Source organism: Haemorhous mexicanus, chromosome 7, assembly GCF_027477595.1.
Source record: "Haemorhous mexicanus isolate bHaeMex1 chromosome 7, bHaeMex1.pri, whole genome shotgun sequence".
Lineage (NCBI taxonomy): Eukaryota > Metazoa > Chordata > Aves > Passeriformes > Fringillidae > Haemorhous > Haemorhous mexicanus.
In genome coordinates, this window is record NC_082347.1 from 36,588,370 (window position 1) to 36,610,908 (window position 22,539).

The following is a 22,539-nucleotide window of genomic DNA, read 5'->3' on the forward strand; positions in this document are numbered from 1 at the left end:
AAGCAGGTGCTAAGATTGCATATAGTAACATTTTTCTAAATCAAAGTGTCTACTGAGTAAGGTGGGAGCTCATCAGCCTTGCTGAGCCCTGCAAGGTTTCCTGCCAGCGCCCCAGCCCAAGGTGAACATGAGCAGAGGCAGACTCCCACCACTGCACCCCTATTTCAGTGCCTGAGGGGCAGGTAACACCTCAAAAAAACATCCTATAAAATGATGAGTGCAAACAGCTGGTGGAGTTGTCTGTTTGGTGTATTGAAATTCACGAAGCATTTATTTTTTAATTTAAATTTCACCACAATAATAGACCCCTAACTCAATTATTGGCAAAAATTGTATAAAACAGGCCTCTAGGACTGCAGCCCATGCAGTACAAGCAGCACAAGCTTCCTTTGACCAGCCTACAAGCATTCTGAAATCATTGATCTGAACAATTATAAAAAATAACATTCTTTTCTCCTGTGTTACACTCGCAGTTCATAGAGACAGAATTAGTTATAATCCAGTCTCTGGGTTTTTTTTCCCAGAGTTCCATAAACTGACAGGGAACTCCTGCTATAGAAGAAGTTCTCATGTTCACAGCTTGGGAAAAAAAGTATTATTTTGGATTTTCGTAGGATTTTTTTGAGTGAGGCTTACTGTGAACGTGATTGTGAAAAACTGGCACTGTGGGATTCTATAATTATTGTTTGTCAATTATACCCAAATTAAATTTGCTCAGTTTACAAGTAAAAAAGGTATTTCTTTTCTAACAAATGGACTTTTCAAGTGCCTTATGTGCCTCCAGGTGATGTCTCTCACAGATTTTTAACAGCTTGTCTCTTACCAGTAATAAATTTTCATTCACTCAAATCACCTTCAAGGAGCTATTAACAGGGAGGCAAATCCTTCCAGCACAGATTAAAAATCAGCTGCAATTGGATCATGGAAGTGACACTGAGCCCCCAACTTGCACATCCCCCCTACCCTTCTCTAGGCAGAACAGGCTTCTCCAATCCAGCACAATTAGTCCTGTCCTCTATTTCACTCATCTGGGAATTCAATTAGTGTCCTTGACAGTTACTTTTTATAACAGACATTTTTACCAGATTAAATCATAACCATTATTTTATTGTTCCACATTATTTTACAGCTGTGGACATAACTTTCTTTTTACATTTTTGTTGAATAGTAAAGTTTGTTTGAATTTCTGGGGTTTTATAGGCTTAGATTTCAATTTTAGCTCATCTGGGCTGAGAACCCTTTTATATTGTCCTGCTCCTGAGAGGAGAAAGTGGCGAGAAATAAAAATAATATAAACTAATAATAGAGATAGATATACTGCAGGGCTGATTCTGTAGAGTGGTTAGGTTTACTATTTCATAGTCATAGCCAGCAGATTATTTTGTACTTTATTGTTATTTTCTCTATTTAAAAATATTTCATTAGAACTAATTGAACACTAATTGAAACTTTTTTTAATAACACTTTTTTATGGTATTTTAATACTTCCATTGCATGTTGACAATTAACAGTTTGCATAGGAAGAATATGGTGGAGTTGAGTTCAGGATGTGCCACAAGCTCTAGTTTATGACTCCATCTTACAACTTTGTCTATTGAAATTTAATGGTAGTTAAAAATTCAAACATCAGGTCTAGTGGCTGCATAAATATTTAGCTTCTGAATGCCTAGAGATTAAAACAATCTCTAGCAAATCTTTCTTATAACTGATTTAAACATTTTAGTGCCATTTAGTCTGACAACATAATGAATGGGAATCAGACTCCTACATTTGCTCCTTGGAAAGAGTATTTTCTTAAGGACCAAAAGCTTTTTACTTACCATTTGCTATTCCTATTAGTTATATGATAGTAGTAACTAATCTAATAGTAGTGTATACTATTAGAAATTAAAATTAGGATATTTAAATTAATCATTACTATTCAAAGTATTAAAATTTATGTTAACATTCTGTAAAATACCTATTATACCAATGAGCTAAGTGTGAGCTTTCAGTTTCTCTCCTTTAATATGGAATGTCTGCACACAGGTAATTAGCAAAGCTCTGCCATACTCATTTTTCACTAGAGTTGAAATTCCTATTCCTATCCTACTTCTTGGTCTTTGGACTGATTCTGACTACAGTGTTTATGCATTTTTCTTTGGATTCTCACAACATATATCAAAATCTTGAAATATTAGGATGCCTTTTAGGTTATTACTATTGCACGAGGAAATAAAAAAAGAAAACCAAAACCAAAAGAATTGAATAAAATCAGATACAGTTAATGAAATTCAGAAACTTAGCCTTCCATAGAATATCAGCCTGCTGTGCCTGGCAATGCAGAGCTCACTTTATATTCTGAGAAGGAATGACTGTCTTGTCTGGCAGCTAAACAAGTACAGAAAAAGCACATTACCATCTATTTTGCAATTAGATTCTGGGGAACATCACTTAAGACACTTCACTGTATAAATTGCTCTGCTGTCAAGCCATGTTCTGTGGCCTTTTGGAGCTTGGGTAACCCCAGGAGGACACAAAAAGAGGATCAGGTTTTGTGTCTCTCACTACCTTTTCTTGATTAGTTAGAATTCTAAGCATATAAATATTTCTCCTTTTACTAGGAGTTATGCTATAGCAAATAAGTTTTTTTCTCAAGAGACCAATAAAGAACTGTTAGACTAAAAGTTGTGCCAGGATCTCCACTGGAAGGCCCTATTATTAGAGATCACAAAATCAACAACAAACAAACAAATCAAACAATCCTAAAATCACATTTTACACTGAAACTTACAGATCCATTTTTGAATTATTAAAGGAGTAGAACTAATCCTTAGTTCTTATAATGAAATAGAAAAAAAAGTGCATTGCTTTTACATAGCTTCTGCATTTATTAATAAAGAAACAATAGAACAAATTATTCTATTTTAAAATGAAATAGAACAGGCAGTGCATTTTCCCTTGGGAAAGATAATACGCCTCATGCATCCTCTCAAAAAAGATTTCACATGCCCTAATGTGCACCAAGAGACATTGAAAGCTTGAAAAAATCTTGTCATGCAGCCAGCAGGATGAACTTTCCTAACAGTATTCCTAAAACAGTCAAATCATTAGGAGTGACTGATTGCTGGTGAGGAGTCTGCAAAAGTCAAGATTAATATCAAGTATTTCTGCAATATCCCTCAAAGAGTTGATTGCTCCAGTCCACCTTAGTCATGTCCCAAATGCTGTGACCAATGCTATGCAGGAGCTTTGCAAAAGATTTCATTATTCTCTTATCACATGCAGTGATCTTTTAAATCAGATGACAACAGTCCTGGCACAACAGACTAAGAATCTCTGCATGACCTGCTTGTTTTGTAATTTCTCTTTACCTCTCATGTACTATGAATGTATTTCTCTTATTGTTGAAATAATGTTCCACTGAGAGCTTTACCACAATAAATTAGTCTAGAGTACAATTAAAGCACTGTCATAGTCCACCAATATTCTGCCTAGACTGGAGATCACAGGTGACTAAAGTCTAGTCAAATTTCAGTAGAGAACTGAAAAAAAATTACTAATTTCAAGAAAAGCAATACAGAAGTACACTGTTCTTAAAATAAGACATGCTAACACTGACAGAGAAAAGAAAATTTTGAAAATACCATAATTACCTGATGTCATTTTTTTTACCAACCAAGAAATAAATGCGCTAAAATGTCTGAAAAGACCTTATTGCTTTAGCAAGCAAAGCAATATCTAGAGAGCAACATTTCTGAAAAAGGCACGTGAAAAGCAGAGCAAATTGCATTGTACACTGAATTTCCTATTTGGCAGAGAAATACACAGCCACTACAATCCTTTGCTCTCATCAGGCAACTTTTGGGGTTCATTCCAATGGAGCTGTTGCCAGTAACTCTGCAAGACTGAAACCATTTAACAGTGACTTTGATTATGCTGAAGTTATTGCACTAATAACTCACCCTCACTGTGGTTTGGGATAACAGGTTTTACTTTAGAACTTCAGCTCACTCGAGACTGGCACCTGCTCTACTGTCACAGCTCATGTGAGAAGCAGGAACCCAGAGGAACACTAAGATGTTGCAAAAGCTTCTGTAACCACATGACCAGCACATATTCAAAATGTTACAGACATCAGCTGTTCTTCAGACTTAACAATTTAATATGATCCAAACACATCACTGTCATCAAAACCCTCCTGTTTTCATGGCACCTCACTCGTGGCCATATCAAAATGCAGAGCCATTGCTTATTTCAAACATTGCCTCCATTGGGAAAAACAAAACTGCAGTCCCTGATTTGTCTGGAACATGTGACATTGAGGAGACAGGCAGCTCTAACAGCCACATGTGATGAAGGTGGGAGAGAGGCTGAAGAAAATCACCACATTCAGAAACTACAAGCAGAAAGACACAAGAGTTGAAGGTCTGAGTTGGTGTTTTTTCCTTTTTGAGTTGCAAATTTGAAAGACTGCTGAAGCAGTAAGAAAATATAAAAGAAAAATTAAGTAATATTTTCATAATTTATGCTCCAATTCACCTATGATTAATATTATAAATATAAGCATTATGTGTAATTGTTACACTGAATGCTAGCAAGACACAAGTTCCTTTCTCCTCCACTATTCCATCTTCCACATTGCTAAGAATGTAACATACTTATTGCCAGAACTTGAGATAAAGTGTAATCTGTATGTAGCCACTAGCTTTATCTTCTTTTCTATGAAATATAACAATAGTTAGGTCAAGGAAATGCTGCTTTAGAAGGGTTTTTTTTAATGCCTCTCTCTTGTATACATATATGTGTCTATACAGACAAAGACTTTATTTGTGTATGTGTATATATTTTATATATATATATATATATAATGTTTAAAGCTCCCAAACACTTACCAATCCAGTTTCCCAGATCTGGAATTTGATCTGACTAGTAACAACCTGTCAGCTTTAAATATTGGACTATTTGTCTCCCTGTGTCCAGTGCCTGAGATCTTGTTAATTACCTAAACTCCTTTTCTGTAGGTCTTGTTAATTACCCGTCTCCTGTCTCAGAGGACCTTGTTAATAACTTGTACAATCTCTCTAAAAAGGTCCTAATAACACATTAAAATTAAAGATGCTTTTCTTTTAGCACTTGTCAAGTGGTGTAAATTGAGAAATTTTCACATCAGTTTATTAGCCTGTAGTGTAGTGCCATGTATTTTCCTAAACAAAAACAATTTCAGAAAAACGATGCACAAGCTTTGGTTATGGCACAAAAAAATCTTTGTTTTCCAGGAGCACCCTCAGTTTCTTTAACTGTGTTCAACACAAAAGCCACGTGGCTTCTGACTGCAAATTAACCTCCTGAGAGCCACAATAGCAGTGATTGTAAGAATGAGTGCAATTTAAGGCAATATTGGGTAAAAGTTTCAAAACAGTGCATTAAGGAAATACAAAACCAAAATCATTATTGGTAAATGCTGGCTAACAGCACTAGACATTTTTTGATTAAAAATTCTTCATTGGCTGTATGATACAAAACCTCTGGAACTAACAGATTTTGTAGTATTTGCAAAACCAGCATTTTTTGTTTCACTGTGAAACTCCTACATTTTTTAATTGTCAAGGAATCAGCTCATAAATATCTCTATGCCTACAACAGACAATGGAACCCCCAGTCTTAACACTTATGTAACACTGCTATGTCATACCTATAAAAACACTTTAAAAATACTCATTTATCCACTCAGCATTTGCAGGAGGCAAAGTATCAGCCCTATTTTACAGATTTAGCCAAAGCCAAGGAACAACTTTGCCAGATCAGAGATTAATAGAAATTAGGAGTCCATATTTTGTGATTTCCTGTCAATAAGTATTATAAACAAACCAAATAGGTTTTGTTTTGCTTTTCCAAAATACTTCTAAAACCTTCTTGAAACAACAATAATAAATAATAGCAATTAAAAAAAATCAAATAATCCTGGCATACTTGCTTTTGGAAAAAAAAACCCCTACAAGTGTTGCTGAACTACTTCTATAATTCTTGGATCAGCAGCCAACCAACACGTGGAAGATGTACTTATCTTCATTTGTTTAATTAGTAAGCAGGAGTAATTAGTGACAGAGCATGCAGCCAGCCAGACTGCAGGATGGGCTGGTGAAGGGCTATTGAGCAGCTCAGCCAGCTGATGTCATGAGCTGCTGTCCTCCACATTGTTACTGCTCACTCAACATTACCAACCACAATTAATTAGGAGGGACTTAAGCCTGACCCAAAGTTCACCAAAGTCACTGAAAAGCTTCCCCCTAAGGTTAGATGTGGCTTCACCAGCACTGAGAACGTGACAGTCACACCACAGCCATGAAGGAGCTGGGTTTGGTGGATTTTTTTTGAGGGAGGGATGCTATGGGTTGGGTTTTTTCCTTCCACTTTTCTCTGGTCCCAGAGACTGGGTGTTTTATGGCTCCAGTGTGCTCCTGGAATACATCCTCAAGTGGGATTTCATCAGCTCAGGATGTTCCATCACCCAAACCAAGGCTTAGCTAAGTGGGGTTAAGTGGGAGATCCACCTGCAAAGCAAATACCAGATCCACAACAGAACACTAATTTTGGATACACCCTAATAAAAATATACTGCCTGGTTTACCTGCAGAAATGGGATTCATCCAAAAGAGCTTAATAGCAGGTTGAGTAAATAAGAAACAACCCACAGACTAAATTCCTTGTCTATGCTTTCTGCATACTGAATTTGTTACCCAGCCTCATTTATTTTGTACTCACATATTCATACAAATCCTGTCTTCAGTATTACTGAAGTTCAAAAAATTAAAAATGGATTCCATCTGAGAAATCCTCCATAGATAAAAGGTAAACTTAAACTGTAAACTTATTAAATATGCACATTTTGTATTAGTTTCTACTTCAAAAGAAAATCATTCTATAAGATATATTTGGAATAAAGTAAACTAAGTCTAAAAGGTTCACACAGAACATCATAATGGAATATATAAAAATCAAGAGCTCCTAAGTTAACTTATTGCATGCTACAGATTATGTCATAATAGCTGTTTCACAAAAAAGGTCAGAATGTTTACTGGTTTTGGCTTCTTGAAAATTAAATAATACCAATTTGTCTTATCAAAAGTTTATGTTTACATAAAAGTCAAGAACTAGTAAAAGGGACTCTCACACAAAGACAGAAACAAATTACTAGAGTCCTTCTGAATGGGCACTGTGATGAGCTTTTTAATCACAAAACAAACAGTCCATCATGATTACCATTAAGTTTTATATTTATCAAGATCTGCTGCATTCAAGAACTTCAAAAGATTTTGCTAGTTATATCTAGCATCTGCCTGAATACAGTGTTTCATTAAAAAAAAAAATGCTATGCAATTTTAATTGTTATTTGAATTATTTCTCTTTAGAGGAACTTACTAAAATGGAAGTTTAACTTCTGACAAACCAAGCTGCAACCCAACCATACACTAATCCAGAGAAATACTTCATTAAATAAAAAATATTCTAAGATTGTCTATCACCATGTCATTTAAGACACTAGGAACTGACTGGACTCATGGAAGGCACTAAGAAGGTAATTTGTTGAGATCAGATGAGCTTCCAGCAACAAATTCTTTTCTAAGGCAGTTCCATTTCAGTTCATTTCCCTAATTCACATCCATGATTAGTTTTGCTAAGAAAATGATTCTAAGTTTAAAGCAGGAGTGCATGCATTCTAACCCATGGAGAAAACTGAGCAGGGACACAATAAGATCCCTCTCTTCTAAGAGAACAAGACAACAAAAACCATTTTTTTTTTAAGAGACTACTGATATCATTAATTAAGGAATTAATACACAGCAAAAGATGAATTTTCTAGAACTAGGTTTTCCTTTTAAAACAGTGATTGATTTTACAGCCTTTAGATTCCAGTTTGAAGCATTTTAATTTCAGCTGCATTTTCTACCAAATTTAAGTAATTACATAGAAATTAATGATTATCTTGAAAAGTAAGGATTGCTAATTCCTGTCATTTATATACAAAAAAAAAAAAGAATGCAAAGGAATAAAAGTTTATTAATTTCTCAAACATTTATCTATTGTCAACAGTATATGTGGGTGGCAGTGTACACAAATATATACATAGATATATATATAGATATTTATGCATGTATAAAGAGAAACAGACAGCCAAGATTATCTTTCTCACTAACATACAAAACCCAGGAAGGAAACTAAAAGTGGGTTACACTTTTTCTTAAGGAAAACAAGTAAAGCATTGATAGACAAACAAAGATTAAAATGGATTATTTAAATCAAAATTCCTTATCAGCCCTGTAACTTAATTCATTCTGCTCAAGACATAAACTGCTGCCTCGTGCAACAATTTCAATGCACAGAACTCAGCAAAGCTGCAGTGAGCCAAATGAATTCAAGTGAGATAAGAGTTCATGTGGGTGCTCCCATTTAGAAACAGAATGTTCTTTAATTCTTGTACTCTAACATATAGAACCTGAATACTCCTTTGTTTCCCCCCCCACCAAATAGTGACATCCACAGGATTTCTTTTCACTAATCCCATTTGCACCACTCTTATTTAGTCAGTTTCCTCTTCCCCTTATACTTGAAACCTTTCCCTCTCAAAACCTGACTTAGGGCAATGTAATAAATTAGCAACAAATGTTCAGTTAAAGCAGAAGACTGCAGGGAGAGCCCATTCTGAAGCACAAAGAAGGTCTTCCACAAACACAAGCACCCAAGAACCTTCACAGCATATACTAATAACAAAAAAAGTCACTTCAAAACAAAGAAGGAAACAATCAAATTATATAAAAAGTTTGTAACATACTTAGAAAAGCACCGATATAAACGTGTATAAAGCACAAAGATTGTGTTCCTCAATACTTCACATTTTCATTTATATAACATGTTCAAGATATCAGATTGAAATACAGCAAAAACCTACCTTGAAGATGGCAACACGCTTGTAGGCTTGAAGTTTGCCAGAAACGGATTAGTGGAATCATAATCAAAACTCTCCTGATGAGCTTCCCCAAACGCACTCGGAGATTTCAAGTCACTAGAACTCTCTGATCCCCCATTGCTAAGTTTATCTGACCTCTTGCTATCTTTTTTTCCAGTCACTCTTTCAAAAAGACTAACTTTCTCTTTTTTCTCTTTTTTAATTTCTTTTCTGATCTCGACAGGTTTGGAGAACAGACTTATGTTTTGATCCCACGTTGCTGGGCTTTCTTCAAATGGATTCTTCTGTCTTGGCAGTGTAGCAAATTTTTGGGGTAATGAAGCACTCACATTAAATGGGTCATTTTGTGCTTCAAGTGCAGTTTCATCAACTGTGCTGTCAAGTTGGCTCATTTTAGAAGTATCAACACTTAATGTCCTTCTGTGTGGAGATTTTAGACTCCCTGCAAACAATCTGTCATTAGTATATTATCAATGAGACACTATATCACAGTTTATGACATGCAGAAAACCCATTTTAGCTTAGATCTAGGAGCTTTGCAATCGAGTCTTGGTTCAAAACATTGGTGATTAACTAAGCTATTAAAAAAAAAAAATAACAGCTGTGGCCTTGATTTCATGTTTCAGAAATATTTATGGATAGGCACCATGGGAAATTTTTGCTTCCTGCATGAAAATGAAGTTCTACAGAGAAGACAGCTATGACTGGTGTGCCATTCCAGAAAGAGACAATAGTATGATGTTGCATAATAACTTTGAGCAATTCAAAGTATTTTCAGTTCTTTGTATAAATCAGATTTAAAATTTGGTGATAGTTTTTGACTTTTTAATTAGACTTATTTCTCACGAGATGCTATTTTGCCTAGAGTCCCCTCTGGAATGCAATATACTCTCAGAGAGGACATAACAAGAGACAATGCTAAAATGTCATACATGATGAGCAGTATAAGTTATTTCTTATGCTCAGAAACAGCAATCATGAGTTACCAGCAACTAAAGAAAGCACAAAAAATAGGCCAGCAATATTTCTTAACTTTTTGGCCCTGTAAGTGCTTCATAAACTAAAGCAACAGATTCTGAATGCTCTAACAGTGAGCTGTAATTGTAATGGTCGTGAGTGTTACTTACCCCCTTCATCAACAGAACCAAAGGACTCCAGCTGACGCCTGAAAAGCTGGGTGTAGCCAACAGTGCTGGATTTCATCTTCTCTGAGGAGACGTGGGGGCCTGTCAGGTCTGACATGGAGTGAGCTGAGGACAGCCGCTGAGGGCCCAAGAGGAAAGGTTTTTTTGGTTTTGATTTCATTTGCATTTCACCACTACACACCTCTAGATTTGCATCAGGTGTGTGAGTGCTTGGGATGATTGCAGAGGATGTATCTGAAAAGGTCCCATCGTTTTTCCGACCCTTCATTTTGTCTTTTAGTTTAGCAAATGGGGATTTGGTTTTGTCCTTCATTGATAAATCAAACATGCTTGCTGTCATGTTATTCCTCATAAACTGAATATTGACGTTTATTTCTCCTCTGTCTTTAGTCCTCTTCCCTTGTCTGGATTCTAGGGGAAACCACCTTGAAGGAGAGAGCAAATTAAGTTGTGTTTTATCATTACACATTACACTCCTGTTAGTTGGTTAATGCATCTGGTTAGAACAATTTATAGTATGAAAACCCAAATCCTGTATCAAAGATTCAACCATTCCTGCACTGAAAAACTTTGTTTATATTTGTTTTCACAGCCAACTTCTTTGTTTATATTTGTTTTCAACAAAAACTTCTTTGTTTGCATTTGTTTCAAAACTAAATAACTAAGCAAGAGGAAGCTCTTTACAGTTTTCACCTGTTTCAAAATCAGAATCAACTCTGGAAGCTGACAAAACATCACCAGAGTTAAGGGCTTCCATCTGCTTATGAAGGAGAATTTGTACTTAATTATAAATACAGATACACTTTTATTTTTATAGTCTTCAAGTGTCCTTTATTTAGTTGTGATGTATATTAATGTATATTATATTCTGTGTGGCACCTACTTGATCTAGTAACCTTGTCTCTTTGGATTTTGCTCAGGTTTACACACTAGCAAACATTTTCCCCTCTTTCCTTCCTTCTAAGCACTGGTTAAGATTTATGACAACTGCAGCAATGCTGGCTAAGAAATATCTGAGAGCCCTGAACAGACAGCCACCATTTAAATTCTGCAACTGCCTCCTCTCTGGATGCTGACAGAAACTCCACAGGCACAACTGAGCACGTAGGTGTATCCAACAGCATCCTCTCTTTTGCAGGGCACCAGCAGGATTAACTTCAGAAATATTTCCTTTGGAACCATGACATAAATCCCCACTCCCTGAAAAGAGATCAAAGGTGTGATCATCTGTTTCAAAAAGCCAAGTGTGCTTCTTTGCCAGGTCCAGCAAAAGCTTTATCATTATCCAAGTGTCTTATTCATTCCCTATTGTGCTCCATTGTCCCATGGAAGCATCTGCAGAATTATGGCTCAATCTTCCCTCCACAGCTTCACCTAAATCAATGACCAACACACAATCCCTTCTCCACAACCATCACCAAGAGCCTTCCCTATTTCAAAAGGTCACAGGGGCATATTTCAGATCCACCAGCTCCAAAGAAGTGCTCTAAACCCACTGTCAGGAGAAATCCATGCACACAGACTCACACAACAGTGCCTTACCACTAGTGACTTTTGAATTGGAGAGACAAAGAAATTATTTGCCTAGTAACACAGATATAAAATGGATTATACAGTTATACACACATACATTATTCAATCCTGCCAAATATAAAAAAAAAGGTCAAGAAAGAAGAAAAATAGCCCTCAATTTATTTTCAGATTTCATAAATATATTTTAAAGATGATAGCTGTAATCAAGTTTTCAGGCAGAGATTACATGTTTTCAGTTGAAAAAATACTTCCAAAAGTGACAAATCAAAGACCTAACAAAAGGATAAGGAGTATTATTATGCCTTTTTTTTTTGATGTTGCTTTGTGATGTTCACAAGATTTTATATTTCATACTAAAGCAAAATAATTAATCAGACCTCCTCTGTTCTCTCAATGAACAATATAAATCCAGACCAGTAGACCCAGAAGCTCAAACCAGGTGAAGGATAATTAAATCTTTAGGAAAACAGCTTTTCTTCTGCTGTGAGGTAACTTCATTTATATACTTTAAATGAAATACAAAACCTGGAATATGTGTCTGAAGAAGATGGATTGTTTTTCCTTTTAGTTAATAATGCTTCAATTCTTTGGTAACTGATTCCAGAAACACTTTAAGTCATCTATAGAGTTGTTACAGAAAACAAAAACAGAACCAAAAGTCAATTGTCTTTGTGCTACATAACATTGGAAAAACTGGAAGACAAGATAGCCTACTTTCATTAAAACTCTTTTTTAAAAGAAAATATGTTCACATACTCCCTTAAAAAATTACAAACAGTACACAGTCATGTACTGTTTGTACATGGCTGTGTACTGTTTGTATTTCAATGAGAAAGCCTTGCTCAGACAGCTCTTGGACAGATAAAAAACCCCAAACAAAAACCATCCTGGACCTGAGAAAGTCCTCCCTCAGCTCCTCAGCCACACACTAAATATACACACCAGCACAAATAAGGCTCATGAGTGGTTTAAGAAACATAGGAGGCAGAAGGAGTTCACTTTTTGACATTAAAAATTAAATATCTCAGCCTACACTGTAAAAAAACATTCTTTTTCCCTCTCCTCACAGGGTTCAAACATTCATACTCTATCTCTGATAAAACTGGTGAATTTTTCTATATTTCTGCTTCTGAATGAGCAAAACCTTAAATTGATCCATGACACTTGTTTTAGTACAAGAAGACATAAATTCTTAATCTTTTGCTATGGGGAAGAAGGTATTTTATTTTAAAAATTTATTTAACAATTATTGGCATTCTTATCACCAATTAACAACACTGTCATTACCAGCACCCACCTGCTAAGGGCAAATTCCATGAACTACTTTGACATTTACCTCTTCTTAAAGAGATGCCCACAACTAATACCTTGCCTTCATAGCTTCTACATTTCTTTTCAAAGTATATCTGGAAGAAGTTGACATTTAAAATAAGTTCAGGTGGGAAAACAAAGAACTCTCCTTTCCCGAGGAAGACAACAGAAGGTCCTGCTGGAACCAGGTTCAACACTGCTACTGATTCCAACAGAATTTAATCACAAACTCTTTTACTCCAGAAAAATTCCTCTGGTCTTCAACGGAATTTCTATTTGCTGGATCAAATCTTTGTATGAAAGACAGATATTTAATTTTCATAGGCATTTCAAGGAGGTTTCTTTGTTACCTTGGAGAATTTATCTTGTTTTACTTATAATGAAGGTTCCATATGCTTCAGTTCGTAACAAGACAATATGAGAAGCAGACTCAAATCATGATTTTCTTCAAAATTCAAAGGCAACTAATTACTTTTTAAAACAGATGAGAACAAATGCAGGCAATGCATTTATGTGGAGCTGCACGTGAATGACCAACTACGACCATAAATGTTTCTTATTAGAATCTGTTTCGACAACACATGGGTGTGAGCAGCAAATAGAAAAAACAGCTCTATAGAGGAGAGGAAAAAGAATGGGGAAATGAAGTCCACTGTTTTCAGATAACAACATTTGGGTCCTAAAACACTAAATTCCACTATACTACTGCCAATTTAAAAAATTGAAATGTATTATAAAAGCCAATAAAACTTGCTATTTTGGTTTTGTTTACAGTACTTTTAGCCACAATAAATGCTCCACTTGTCAGGCTGCCATGAGCTTATTCTATAGAAAGCCTTTACAAAGTAGGAAAATAGCCAATAACATACATGAACAAAACAGGGTGGCTTTTATGAGAGCAGATGCCCTTTTACTTAATAACCAAATATTACATCCAGTCTTGCAGACAGTCTTTATTTAAACAGACCTTGTACAAAGTCTGGCAAATTTTCCCAACTTCAAAGGAAGCCCTATTGCCTTTGGAATCACATTCATTCTTCTTGCTCTCACCTTCAAATGTTCTGTAGGGCAATGTCCTCCATACACCCTCTAATTTCAACTTTTTCCCGATGGCTTCCATCAGAACAACACTTGCTTCTTTCTCTCATCTGTTTTTCAGGGCTTGGCCTGCCTTGCACAGGCTTCTGTTAATTTTTACTTTTAAGTATTCTATAAATTGCCCCTCTGCATGCTGACAGTTTTCTTGAATGTGCAAAGAGAAGCTTAAGGTGCAAGGCTAAATAGGAAAAATCCTGCTGACCAGGCAGCCCTGAAAAGCTAAACCCTTATGTGAAGCAGCATGCCAACTTTCTACCCATGACAAGATTAGTTTATTCTGGCCACACCTACAACTAAGGATGGAAAAAGCAAACTCTCCTAACTTGAGCAGTCTTACCAGCAATGAACCATCACCTTGGGGAAGACAGACAAGAAGGGTGAAGGAGAAAACTGCAGCTACTATAAATGAGCAAGTTACAAAACCCTGGCCTGTCTATTTAATTTAAATAGATAGTGATCTACAGGCTTTCAGCTGGTTTTTTCCTCCCCTTTTCTGATTATATTTGTCCTCCAAATCTGCATCAGAATCTGAAACTTCCAAGTCTTATCCCTCCCTGTCCTTTGAAGAAGCATCAGTCAGTCTGTTCTGCTCACCATGTAACAGTGAGCAGGATGGGCTGACAGCATGGGTAAGAAAAAGCACTACCTAATTTCAATTACATTTTAATTATATACTTTAACAGCCTCCAAAACCACTGGGTAACTTATCTACCAGTTTCAACAGGAATTAAGAGTTCCAGCCAGCACATTCATCCTGTGCATAACAGATGATCTCCTAACTCTGTCTTCTGGACAGTGCCAAAGATGGAAAGTATTGAAGGAATTTTCCCATCTTTCTGCTTCTCAAATACACCACTCTGCCTTCACTCTATCAGTAATTATCTGTTGAGCTGATCTAGCTTTGCTTTGCTGAAAAACCCAAAGAATTTTGCAAAATCTTTATTTCAATTCACAAATTACTGAAGAAATTTTGCAAAAAGCCACATAATCATCACAGCATCCATCAAGGCTTCTGACCTTGATTTTACAGGCAAAAGTCAGCATCCTGATCTGCTACCCATTTAATGATAATTTTCTATGCAGGAAGATGCTTATAAATTTACCCCTATAAAAGACCATCAGAATCTCAATGGTAGAACATGTCCATTAGCTGTCACAAAAACAAAGCTGATGACTACTGTTAAGCTAGATACACTGAAGACACTTCTTTCACAAAAGCCCACTAACATAAATGTCCACAGCTAATTGATAAGAAACAACATCCAAAGCCCAGAACTGTCTGACATTTCCATTTAGCAGAGTATGCACTCGGAAAAAAGCAGAAGTATGTTTTGTGATAAATCATTGTGATACCATACTGAGAGGCTGCCCCAAAAGTCAGCAAGTAGAAAAATTAAGGCAAGGGGCTGAGCACAGACTACATCATGCATGAAGGGAAATTAAGAAGAAAACAAATTATTTATTAAAATAAGTGATGACACTCACAAAGATGAATAATCTTACTTTCTGGAAGCCAACTGAAATGAGATATTGAAAGCAGTTTAAAATAAATACTACAGAGTGATATTGTAACACCACAAAACATATGGGAACTGACAGCTATCACAACACCCTCGCTATGGGGTTTGCTAACAACAACTGGAATCAAAGTCATTAAAGGGGTCTTAGTTTACTTATTCTTTTGGCTAAAGGCTATGTGTGGATACTTCTGTGTTAGAAACAAACTAACTGAAGGTATGAGAATTAAGGCCAGTTATTTGAGTATGTGTGCACAGAAAATGGAGAAGCAATTCAATACAGATGGCACTTAGACTCTGACTCAGAGTTATGACTTATTGAGAGGCTGTGCATAGATTTGTTATCAAAATGTAAATGCTGGGAATATTATTAAATAATTTGAAAATATCACTGTAAATCCATAAAGCTACAGCTGGGAAAAACTTTGTTTTCTCCCACAACCATCTTTCTGCTTTGTCCCTCACTATTCACATTCCTTATTTTCTTCATGTAATGAGTGGAACCACAAGATAACCCATACAGAATCTTCAGGCTGCTCTTTATTTCTGTGCCTTTAACAAATTTCTAAATTTCTACTCTTCCCACTTTTGACTTGAGCAGAACAAGATTTTTCTCTTGCTTTAACCACAATAAAGACATTTTCTGTTACACCCTCCCATTTCCACTATTATTGAAGCTCATCCCTTCATTTTTCTTGTTTAAACTAAATTAATACTAAAAATGAGTAAATAATAGTGTGCTATGTTTTGTAGAAGTATTATTAAAATGGTTGCCACTCATTAACAAGCACTGAGCCCATATATTATCTATTTACTAGTTGTTTGATTGTTCATAATTCCAGATGTATTTGAAGCCTCCCTCTTGCTTATGCTGCTACAGATGAGAGAGAGGACAGAGCAGAAGCAGTTGAAGAGGGAGTTTATATCCAAGACAGAAGCTGCCATGAAAGAATTCACATTAATTTGGAAAAAGTCGCTTCCAGGAAGCTCAGCAGCACTAAAGTCAGTGCCTACCACAAAGGGGTACTGATCATGGTCAACCAGGAGCTCTTTTTGTTTGCTTGCTGAGAAGCTGGTTTTGACTCTTTTTTATAACCAAGAGAAGTTGTGAAGTATCTTTGGAAAAGGCCAAGATTCCCTCACTGTATTATGCTCAAGCAAGCATTTTTTTAAAAACTGCTGCAATTTGTGTGTGTGTGGAGGGGAGTGATGTTGAGGTATTACAGACCCCAGGGAGAAGAGGAACTAAATCACAAATAAAAGATGTCTCCTCCACCATGTCCATAAGAAATAATAACTCTACATCACCTGCCTTCTCAAATTTATAGCATTCCAAACAAGTGTTACATCTTAAATCAGCCAAACATACAATAAAATGAGACGTCCAGGAAAGCTCATGAAGGAAACAGAGTGGAATGAGAGAGTAACAAGGATGAAGCAAAAGCAGAGGAAATAAATAACACTGGGAAAGTTAAAAGTCATTGTAAAAAAACAACTGAAAAATAATTCAGTAAATTAAGACGTCAGAAAATTAGGTTTTTTTTATTTCATGGTAACTCAAAAATTTGTTTTGATCCTATGCAATCAGATTATGAGCAGCATTAAGGCAACTATGAATTATAACTGAATGGAAATTATTAGAAAAAAGCATATATGCTTTAAAACAATATGTTCATTGATCATAATTTACATTTCAAATGGAAGACTAGAAGAGGTATATTTATTTTGCAAGAGCAGACAGAAACAATTGCCATGTATTTCTTAGGCTGAATTAAAAAACCCACGCAATGTTATTGTAAAAAATAAAAGCCATGTCAGAAATGTAACATTTCAAAACTTATGCTAAATACACTTCCATTAAAGCAGTTTTTCCAAAGCTTTTTGAAGTGTTAAAAAACCTCAGTAAAATCTTTCAGCATCTGGAGCCTAGTTTTGAGCTCTGAAAAAAAGAGCAGAAGTAAGAAGTCCCTGTCCATTTCCAACTACAGCAGAGATGTCAGAGACACAAATTTATGAATTTCACAGTACAATGGGCATTTCTGCACTAGGAAAGAAAGAAAATGAACTGGGATCCTGCAGATGCTTTGGATGAAGTCTCTGGAAGAGATCTAGTGAGGGACCATCTGAGTTGCATCTGGATCTAACTGTTCCAGCAATTTTTACTTTTAAGAATTTGAAAAATCGTCAGTTTCAGAAAGCAAAAGGATATTGTATGATGCTGCGTACAAAATTTTCCCTATCGTGTTATAGTAAAGAGACTACATTGTTTCATTAAATCTTGAGCCAGAGCAAGTTTCTTAGAACACAAGACAAATCCCATCATGAGGCCTCTGCCTGAAAACTTTACTGCAGGGAGTATTTGTCTTAAGATGTGACAAGTAACAAGAAAAGCTCCACAGAAAAACAAAAAAAAAAATTCCCTAACATAATGTTCCTGAGTCTGCAATGATTTTTGAAATTTATTTCTTCCAAATTATAAAACATTAAATTAAAAAAATATGTAAAAAGCCAAATGTCACACACCCCACGGTCTTCCTAGGAATTCAGAATCAGCTGGTAGCCTTCACTTCTCATACCTCCTTACTAAAAAAGCACTAGGGAATTGCTGACAGGGTTCAGCATTGTGCAGAATATTAAATATCTTTTTTGCAATACCCTGGTGACTCTTGAGTCTGTCTCTTACAGCACCATATGTACAGCTGTGTTGGAAAGAGGAAGCTATTAAATATATTAAAAAGTAGAAATATTACCAATAGACACTTCATCAAATAACTGGATCTCATTCATCCCCAAACAAAGCAAGAAATGTTAAGGTTACATCAACATAAGAAAATAACTCTGGATTTAATAACAGCACAAGCCTGTTGAACATATTTGAAAGTAAAAACATTGCTTAATAAAACAGATTAGTGTTTCTGAAACAATGAATATAGCTTTCAACCATCAGAATGCTTCGGTAACAAAGACATTGGACTTGGTTTTGAAAGGTGCTGGGTGTCTCAGTTCCCACACCACATTCACAGTTAGAAGGTCTTCAGGTCCAAATATATTACCCTTAGTTTACTGCCAACACAGGAATAGGAATATTTTCTATCAAAAAGGATTTAATAAAGAGGAGGGAAAAAAGAGCATTTTGTTTGAGATTGCATTCGTAAATCTATCCTTGAAAGTTTGCCCTCGTCCCACACACACGTACAAATATTGCATCCACATCTCCGACAAGTGCTTCAAGGAGACAGCCACGACCCACCCACATGGCACGAGGGGCACACAGGCACACAACCACAAAAACTTCTCAAAAACATGTAAACTTAGGAACTCAGAGTTACTTATTTTTGGAAGTGAGTTCTAGAAAAAACATTTTTGAGGTTTCTAAGCACCTAAATACACCAAGGGGAAAACTGGACCTTCAGTGGCTCCTTCCTCATAAGAATTTAAATCAGCATTACGCGAGAACGCGCTGCCAAAAATCCCACTTGCCGCCCAGCCGCACTTTTACACTTACATAAGACTTTTACAAGGACGGCTGCTCGGCCCTAGAAGCCTAACACCCATCAACTTTTAATAAGATTTGCAATCTTAAATGCTCAAGTAACTTCTGAAGAAAGGACTCAGGCTGTTTGTAAAACTTCCCCCATAGGCCCCCATCTTGTGCAGCAGAGCTCGCAGGCAGCGCGCGGCGTTCCCGGTGATTTCAGCGGTGCTCTGGAGGAACTGCTCCACAGCTACATAGCAGGAGTTCCTCTCTCACACTTCAGAGAAAGAAATGATAAAATAAAGAACACCTATGGAGCCCTGCTAAGCATAACTTCCTATAAAAATACTGCAGATCTGAATGTTTGTTTAACTATCACAAGGACTGTGTTACTTACCCCACTTAAAAATTTCTGGAATAATTTTGCAAGTCTGACTCCAGTACTACTTTAGCTAAACCTGGTGCAGGACCCTATGTTTCTTCCTCTAGGGAAAAGAAGTTTTGTTACTCACAGTAATAAAGGAATAATTTACATATTTTGCTCCAGCTTCTGAACACATATTTCTATCTAGATTTACAGTCTTTACTTTTTTGTAGCGTTCCTCCCTCATTCATTCACCTTGTTTTTCACCTTGTTGCTAGGTGTTGCAACTAAGGCAGTTGACTACTGACTTGCAAGATAATTACAACTAATGAGTCAAGAATTTTTAAGATACATGTCTAAAGAGCAGTGAAACTTCTTGAATCAAGTGTTAACAGAAATTAAGACCCTAAGGCTACAGGCATCACCATGTATTGCATCAAGATAACTGGTTTATCTCTAAAAAGGTAAGCAATTAAACAATTTAATACTCCAGGCAGTGAACCCACAAGAGATTCTGCACTGACTTCTTTCCTGTCATATGGTTTGTGAACATACTGTCTTGCAAAAAATTCAGTTTACAAAAACAAACACCAGGGCAAAGAGACTTGGACTTGTCTTTGGGGCTCTTCAACCTCAGCCATGCATTTAAGTAGGACCATGTTTTGAAGTGGTTTCAGCATAAACAGCTGTCTGACCAAGAAGCCCTGCCTGGTGTTAACCATCTGGATTTCCACCTCCAACTGCCAATGCTGCTGGAGGTCCAACCCAGGCACAGTCACAGACAGACAAGCAACACCAGTCTTTTAGTGGCTTGGATGCCAAGTCCAGCACCTCACCACAGACCCACCATCACTATGGATACCAGACTTTAATTTCAACAGCTGAGATTTGGGCACAGGAGCCTTTGTATTCCTCTGAAGAGACACTAGAGGAGGAAAGGCACCTGGAGGAAGACCTTTGTAACCGCTGCAGACAGATCTGTCAGCGTTCATGTCACTGCCAACACAGCTACTTGGAGGCCTCCAAGCTGTTCTGATTCAATTTCTGTGGGACAAACATATACACCAAACCCAAAGCATGGGTCACAGGCATGCCTGCAGGACTCTCACACCTACAGTCTGAGTTACACATACACATGAAGGACAAATTACACTAGTACCAAACACCTTTGTGCAACCATGCCCTGCCTAGGAATTATAACAACTTTACTCATTTAGTTGAAAGACTCAAGAGAATTAGATAAGTACAGTTCAACGTCGTAAACTGCTATGATGTTTTTTTTTAATTCCTTTTTTTTGCATTCCAGTGCCTGAACTTCCTGGAAAACACTATTTTATTTGACAAAGGTAGGTAGTGATGGAAGCTACCACAAGAGCTGAAATTTCTCTTCAGTCTTCTCAGCTGAGGCCTGTGGTACAGTGCAGCCTGTGGGATCACGGCCTAAGATTAATCAGGACCAGCAAAGCACTGTGCTGTTGTGGTAAGCCTTCATTAAGTCACAGTTCATTGACCACTAAAACATAAATATAAAATATTTAAGGACACGTGGTTGGAGCAACTGAAGGAAAACAATTTTAAAGAGAACCACACCAGGTTTCAGGGCATCTGAGTCTCACGCATGGTTCAAACTGAGGTAGGAGATGAATGGGGGTATGGCCCTGTGCAGAACAAAGAAAAATGCTTAGATAAACAGACTGTAATGAGTTCATGTTACACACAAGAGTTTGTCAGAAAAGTTAATGTTATTGACAGTCCTTCCCTGTGCACAGTAAGCAGCACTTTGATTACAGTAAACTCTGGAAGAGGTCAGGCCACAATGATATAACTGTATAGGTTAAGAGATCTGAAGACAGAATCAATGACAGAAACGTACCAATTTCATTTCAAAACACTTATGTTCATAATAAGGCTCCTATTTCCCACCCTCCCCAAGTGTAACTGTCCAAGGAATACAAATTATAATGAAAAAAACCAACCATCACTTACTCTGTTTTCCGCCTTTGCTTGTCTTCAAATATATCATTCAGACTTATGGCTACCTGTCCCAAAAACCTGTCCAGCCCCACCAGCGACCTGTGCATGACAATCAGGTACAGGATGTATTTTTCTGGATTCTCCTGCATGAGTAGTCCAGGGAGCTCGAAGGAGGCCTCTTCTTTCCAGATGGGATCCAGAGTCTTCTCAGCCACCGAGGTGGAGTACTTCTCCTTGCCCAGCTGTATGATGGTGTAGGCATCGTTGCTGCCATTTTTACCTTTTGGCTTCAGACCTTTGGCTTGAAGGACCGTAACTTGCACGTGAGTTGGGAACCACTTTTGGGCTTGCTCCGCCAACATCATCTTTGAAGATCGCAGCAGCAGCAGCAATAACAAACGCAAAATCTGCCAGTCCTCGAGGGACTGAGTAAGGGCACTTACGGCGAGACACCTGTCAGGGGCTCGGCTGGTCCTTCCTCTAGCGCTGCTGGCCGCGGGTGGCCCTCACCAGCCCGCGGGTCCCCCCCTTCCCCGGCAGCCCCACCTGCGGCTCCATGGCCGGGGGCTGCAGGTCCCGCCGCAGCCCCGGCCCCGCCGCCCTCCCGCGCCCGGCCTGGCCCTGCCCGCCGCTGCCGCCGGCCCGGCCCCGCGCCGCCCCCAGGGCATCCCCCGGGCAGGGCCGCTCCGCCGCGGGGCCCCGCAGGCCGGCGGCGGCCTCCCCCTGCTCGTCCCGGCTCGCTGCCGGCGGCGGTTCGGTGCCGGCGGGGGACTCGGTGCCGGGCTGTCCTCCCTGCCTCAGTCAGTCCGCCCGTCCCCGCCGCGGCCGCCTCAGCCTCTCGCCGCGCTGCCCCCCCGCCGCCGCCCGGCCTGACGGGCCGGCTCCGCCGCTTCCGCCTTCTCCATGCTGCGGGCGGCGGCGGGCAGAGGGCAGAGGGCAGGGTTCGCCCCCTCCCTCTCCTCCCTTCGCCGCCGTTCCCCGGCCGCCCGGGCAGCGCTGCCCAGCGCCCCGAGCACCCCCGCTGCCCGCGGGCAGGGCCGGAGAGGCCGCGGCTCCCCCGGGCGTGACGGAGCGCTGGGCTCCCGGGGCCCCCTCCCGGCTGAGAGCCCCGTCCCGTTAATTAATTCTTCGCTATTTTTGTTTCTAGAGCGGGCAGAGAGCTCTGCAGGAGCTGT

At 38.2% G+C, this 22,539-nt stretch overlaps 1 protein-coding gene across 1 annotated transcript in view; it reads right to left on the reverse strand.

The window, feature by feature from the left end:
* RAB11FIP2 (RAB11 family interacting protein 2) overlaps nucleotides 1-21,875 on the reverse strand; it is a 32,222-nt gene extending 10,347 nt beyond the window's left edge. The window contains exons 1-3 of the mRNA XM_059852038.1: nucleotides 21,377-21,875; nucleotides 10,075-10,517; nucleotides 8,930-9,389 (exon numbers count right to left, since the gene is read on the reverse strand). Of these exons, the coding sequence (XP_059708021.1) occupies nucleotides 8,930-9,389; nucleotides 10,075-10,517; nucleotides 21,377-21,729 (1,256 nt within the window). The 5' untranslated portion in view covers nucleotides 21,730-21,875. The remainder of the gene's footprint in view (nucleotides 1-8,929; nucleotides 9,390-10,074; nucleotides 10,518-21,376) is intronic.
* Between the last annotated feature and the right edge of the window lie 664 nt (nucleotides 21,876-22,539).